Source organism: Tinamus guttatus, unplaced genomic scaffold (genome assembly GCF_059628265.1).
Source record: "Tinamus guttatus ecotype Peru unplaced genomic scaffold, ASM5962826v1 Tinamus_guttatus_pri_ptg000327l, whole genome shotgun sequence".
NCBI classification, from domain to species: domain Eukaryota; kingdom Metazoa; phylum Chordata; class Aves; order Tinamiformes; family Tinamidae; genus Tinamus; species Tinamus guttatus.
In genome coordinates, this window is record NW_028288861.1 from 10,754,606 (window position 1) to 10,760,605 (window position 6,000).

The window sequence follows — 6,000 nt, forward strand, 5'->3', positions numbered from 1 at the left end:
CACAAATGAATGCGTTTATTTAACAGCAAAACACTGCTCTTAAAAAGTCACTTAAAGGGACACTATCTATCCTGGACTTTCTGGGACTTGGCTTCAACAGAAATTCAATTCAATTTCATCTGCACCAAAGTTCAATTATTCTGTTCATTTTTTCCAGACATACAGGTGATCATCCCCACTGAGACATCCACCAAGTTTATTCTGAGGCCACCTGTTGGCATAGATTTTAGATGTCATACGTAGATAGGACTTCGGGATGTATGTAAATCACAATACATGTTCAAGCTTCTACATTTCACAGAAAACAGCTTAGAAACTGGCATTATTTTACATGTATATTTGTTGCTTCTCCTTTCTTCAGTATCAGAAGTGGTGTAAGCATGCTGAGGAATTTCAGTAAATGAAGCAGCATATTTAAATTGATCATTTGTATGTTACCTCATTAATAACTTTACATGAAAGAATGTTAAGAGACTGCTGAAGTGCCCCCTTTGGCCTAATTTCTAGCCCGGTATCTCTGAGTTAAAAGTGACTATTTCGGATGACGAAACTGTGTCAGCACTCAGTCTCTCATCAGGGATAAGAATAAGCAATACTGCCAGTTAAGCTATCCAGATTTAATCAAACTGTTAAGTACCTTTTCAGTATCCTATTGCTATTCTCAATATGTAATTTGTACAAATATATTGCTCTCCAAGTATATTTAGCACGAGATTATGATTTTAGAGGCCTATTCTTTATAAAATTCCCGTGGACATTGCTGGAAGTATTCAGTGAGAAATGAGTGCATGTAACATATACTGTAGGTTAGAGAGAGAAGAGTTTTGACCCTGACACCATTCAGCAGTCGCTACAATGTCAGACTATGCATTGGCAATTATTAATACATAATTCAATCTAGAATTACTTATTTAGAAGAAATTTCTTTTGCCTCTCTTTTCTTAAGCAGTGTAGGGTGTAGATGAAAATTTCCTGTGCATTAGAAACATCTTGAACTGAGCTGCACTCTCTTCCTATAGATCTAGATGTGTAGACATGGTGTAATATAAAGCCCTCAGGTTGTATTTAAATATCTGGCTTAAGTGGCTGACCAAAGAAAAATGACCGAAGTGAAAATTCACAGAAAAACTTTCAAAAACAGCACAACTCGTCTTTAAAGAATTGTCTGTAACCTGTATGTCATTAGAAGATTATGCAGTCTGAACATAGATTAAAATAATTTATTATGCTTCCATACCTATCTGCATATCAAGAAATGGCAGTAGGTGTGAAAGCAATATCTGCAGTACAGTCCTGGGCTCAAGCACTGTTTTGGGTCATCAGAGTTTTTGCTTAGTTTTATCACAAACAACAACAAAGTCTATCACAATTTTTACCCACATAACAGCAAGAGAAAAGAAGAACTGAAGATCAAGTTGATTGATAGTGCATTGACGCTCAAGAAGGTGAAAGGAAAGGAGGATGTCCAGTGTAGGTAACAGGATGATAAAGATTAAAAAGACCTGAACAAGCTTTGAGTAAAGGCCTGTAGTTTTGTGGACCCCAATGAGTATTGGTTGTTATTCCATCCCACACTTTCATGAGCCTTCCCACAGTTTAAAAACCAGTCAGCAATCAAGAAGGCAAGATTGACTGGGAAAAGACTTCATGGAAATTGCTGCAGAAGGAAAGCAGACTTGAATGGCAGCGAAGAAATACCAGCGTTTTGTTACATGAAAAGAAGCAGAAGAGGAAAAACTGGTAAGATAAGCAGTAAAATTGATCTACGAGAATATTGCTGTATGAAGGTTGGAAGAAATTCAGCCTTGTAACCAGCTGCTAAAAATCAATATCCTCCGAGTCACTTGAGAGTATCTTCAAAATCAAAAATTTTGGGCCCCCAAAATTTCAGAGTTTTTCACTGTATGTAGGTCAAAAGAGGGAGGAAATGGAACATGCAGTTTATCATCGAATCAAAGGCAGGATGGAAAGAAAGAAAGAGTGATGGGAAACCCCTGGGAAGTGTAGTTATGACAAGAAGTCAGGCTCCCTGACACTTTTGCATAATACTCAAACCGTGTACTGCCCTTAAGCTAAGTGAGTTTAAAATGCAACATTGCCATTAAAATGTACTAATACTCTTTTTCTCTCTCTCTTTTCCATCCCAGGAGGTGAATTAGTTATCCCTCTACTTGTAGAAGACCCTTTAGATATCCCTCCTATTGCTACTCGTGCACCTTTCATTACACTTCCCCCTACCTTTCGCCCCCTCCTCACCATTATTGAGACCACCAAAGATTCCCTGTCCATGACCTCTGAGGCGGGGTTACCTTGCTTGTCGGACCAAGGCAGCGATGGTTGTGATGATGATGGCTTGGTGATATCTGGGTATGGCTCAGGGGAAACCTTTGACTCTAACCTACCCCCTACTGATGATGAAGATTTTTACACCACCTTCTCCTTGGTAACAGATAAGAGTCTTTCCACTTCAATCTTCGAAGGTGGCTACAAAGCACACGCACCTAAGTGGGAATCCAAGGACTTTAGACCTAACAAAGTCTCCGAAACTGGTAGGACTACTACCACGTCTTTGTCCCCTGAGCTGATCCGCTCCACAGCTTCGTCCTCGACTGGGATGGTGCCCAAATTGCCAGCTGGCAAAATGAATAACCGTGAGCTCAAACCCCAGCCTGACATAGTCTTGCTTCCGTTGCCCACTGCCTATGAGCTAGACAGCACAAAGCTGAAGAGCCCGCTAATCACTTCCCCCATGTTCCGTAATGTGCCCACAGCAAACCCCACGGAGCCGGGAATCAGACGGGTCCCGGGGGCCTCAGAGGTGGTCCGTGAGTCGAGCAGCACAACGGGGATGGTCGTCGGCATTGTGGCTGCTGCCGCCCTCTGCATCCTCATCCTCCTGTACGCCATGTACAAGTACAGGAACAGGGACGAGGGGTCCTATCAGGTGGACGAGACGCGGAACTACATCAGCAACTCGGCCCAGAGCAACGGCACGCTCGTGAAGGAGAAGCAGCAGAGCTCAAAGAGCGGCCACAAGAAACAGAAAAACAAGGACAAAGAGTATTATGTGTAAAAAAGAATACTTATTTATATATAAATATATAAATACTTAATGAGATTTAATTGAAATATCAGAACCATTACAGCGAACGAGATTGGGAGATATCGTTTGTGGGAAAAGGTATTGGGAAAAAAAATGTCAGCAGTGACTGTTAATGTCTCAGTCATCGCTTGAAGTCAGCAAACTCTACCCTAATGTATTATAAAGCACACTTAGCGTTCTGGAGATGGCGCGAACAACTCTACCCTGTTAGCGGACTTGGACATCTCCAAATCTCCTCCTCCGCTGAACTCTCTGCTAAGGTAGAAGAATTCATGGCTTACTTGTTTCATATCTCCAAGTGAGTCTTTAACAATGTTCGTGATTCCTGACTGTATCGATAATTTTTCAGTTTACTTATTAATAAAAAGGCAGGAAAAAGAAAAAATATAAACAACAGAAAGTATCGAACAAACTGATCTGGCCTTGTCCAGCATACATAATTTTTCGAGATTGGAGGAGGGGAATAAATGATTTTGGAGATTGTTGGTTTTTGGTTTGGTTTGGTTTGGTTTCTTGGATTGTTTTTTTTGTTCTGTTGTTTTGTTCTGTTTACTTTTGGGTGTGGGAGGGTAGGGTGGAGAGGAACAGTGTTCGGGGGGCAGAGTGAACCTGGACATGAATCGAGAAGAAATCTCGGAAAAAAACATCCATAATAAATAAAGAGAGACTATTGCCATACATGAACTCAAAAGCTACCCATGGTGTTTACTCTGCATATCTGGTTGTGTTGTCTATAGAATCCGTCGTCTTACAGTAAGTTGTTTGCTAACAACACAGTGAAAGTGTATGACAGGTGGTGATGAAGAAAATTATCATGGAGAGCTGGTCTCCTTGGATCTGGCTCCAGTATTTGCAATTGAACTGAAGAATAGATGGGTTTGGGTCTGTTCTGATGAGGATCTTTGTCTTTATTTGAAAATATCATTTAGTATGCATTAGCACAGCCAAACTTAAGAGGATTTCAAGACTTAAAAAAGAATGCTTAGAAAAAATGGTTCACCATTCTGAGCTGAATATGCTATGCAGAAATAAAGGAGCCTTTCTCTGGGTTCTGGTTTTGTGACTGATTGCAATGCATGCAAAACATAATAATAAATCAGTTTAATAAAGAGATCAGAAAGACACCATTAGAGTTCAACTTGTGACAAGACCCATAAACGTAAGATGAGCTTGTAGAACACTTGTAAAAGAATGCAAAATGAAAAATACATAGATTTTTTGACATACTGTTTTCATATGTAATATTTTAATTTTGTAGCTTGACATATCAGACCATCTGTCTTTCCATTTGCCCTAATCTACCTTTTCCTTCCCTTTTATATGAAAGAAAATAAAGCTGCTGTGACACACAAAAATAATAATGAAAAAGAAATTTAATAATATTATTATTATATATATATATATACACACAGATATATTTATCATGGTATGTTTGATGGGACGACTGAAACAGAAATTCTGTTATGGTCTTAATATGGAATGAGAATGTTCAGGAAGAACAGAGTAAAAAGAAACAAACAACAAAAGCAAAACTTAAAATGTGAAAGCGTGTGTGTTTTAGCTTTGTCACAGTTACCTGTGTCAAAAAAAAAAATCTGAAATTTTGTTTACATATTTTACTACTTTTTTTGCTAATATAATTTCTATATGGATGCCCTGATGATGTATATACTGTTTTATGGTTAAATTGGGATCGTCTTTTGTTTTTATTTATTTTATTTGATTATTTGGTTTCCACTTTTTCCCAGTTACCTTGAAAAGAATTATCTTACTGTACAGTACAATAGCCAGGTAGTTTGATGGCCATGCCTGTGATGTGCGAAAAAGCAAAGAAGAGAGAGAGAGAGAGGAAAACAAGAAAAATGAAATGGATTGAGAACTCTGGAATATCAGAAATGTACACTTTTTCTGTATACAGATAAAAACTAATCAGCTGTTTAGGTTTAGAAATCTACTCTTGCTGGTGTTTATAAGTCGCATGAATATTTGACTTTGAAGAAGTGTCATCAAATACACACACGCACATGGGAACTTCAATTCAAAAAAGCATCCTTCTCAAACGTTTAGAGAAGATGCTTTCCTGTTAACAGAAATTTTCAGTGTGTGTATGTGCGCGTGTGCGGTGCGTGTGCGTGCGAGGTTGAGCTTTTCTTTTCCTTTTTTATTTTTTATACTAAAAAGACAGGTTTTAAAAAGGTATGAAAGCACGATTTTAGATGATTTAACTGGCTGAACCTATATAAAGTTGGTTATATCTTGATGTCTGTAAAAGATTGCTGTTCTTGAAGTCTTGGAGTCTTGTGAAATGATTTCCTGCTTTCTTTCTTCCTTTCCTTTTTGCTTTCCTTTTTTAAGTTAAGGAAAAAAAGCTTTCCTTTTTTGTGTAAGTTTCTATTGGACAGTTTTTGGGAACATGTGCATTTCTGTATGTGGGCTTCTACCATATCCCTGTTGTTTTATGGACAACATTAAGAATTTTTATTTGAGTTATTGTGATGTTACTCTTTTTTCCCCCTTTCTTTTTCTTCTTCCTTTTTGATTCTTTTTCTTTTCTTATTTGCATTTTGTTTAAAGATATGCTTAGCAATAAAATGTTCTTCCCAAATCCCTGGATGTTGCTGGGTTTTTATTTACAAGGCTTAAGGGATATTCCAACTTTTTAAAGTGAAAAGTAGTCTCTAAACACAGTTGTTCCCCCATCACAGGTGAGTTTCTAACCACTAGTACAGATTCAGGTCTATGTTTGTATTTTTTCTATAGTCCAGTATATCTTTAATTCTTTTCTTCACAGGAACTCAAATTCTACCTGTGTGTGGGCTCTGCCTCCAAATACTCCAAGCCATTCTCCCCAAACACTTCATTGGGTAATAGAGCAGGTTTTTGGAATAGAGGTTTCA

At 38.1% G+C, this 6,000-nt stretch overlaps 1 protein-coding gene across 15 annotated transcripts in view; it reads left to right on the forward strand.

Moving 5' to 3' along the window:
- NRXN3 (neurexin 3) overlaps window positions 1-5,708 on the forward strand; it is a 901,920-nt gene extending 896,212 nt beyond the window's left edge. For 10 of the 15 annotated variants that reach the window (XM_088529323.1, XM_088529324.1, XM_088529326.1 and 7 more), the window contains one exon: window positions 2,772-5,708. In XM_088529323.1, the coding sequence (XP_088385449.1) occupies window positions 2,772-3,073 (302 nt within the window). In that variant the 3' untranslated portion in view covers window positions 3,074-5,708. Of the gene's footprint in view, window positions 1-2,147 lie in introns of all 15 variants that reach the window. The other 5 variants (XM_088529330.1, XM_088529321.1, XM_088529322.1 and 2 more) reach the window with 1 other exon arrangement.
- The last annotated feature ends 292 nt before the right edge of the window (window positions 5,709-6,000 follow it).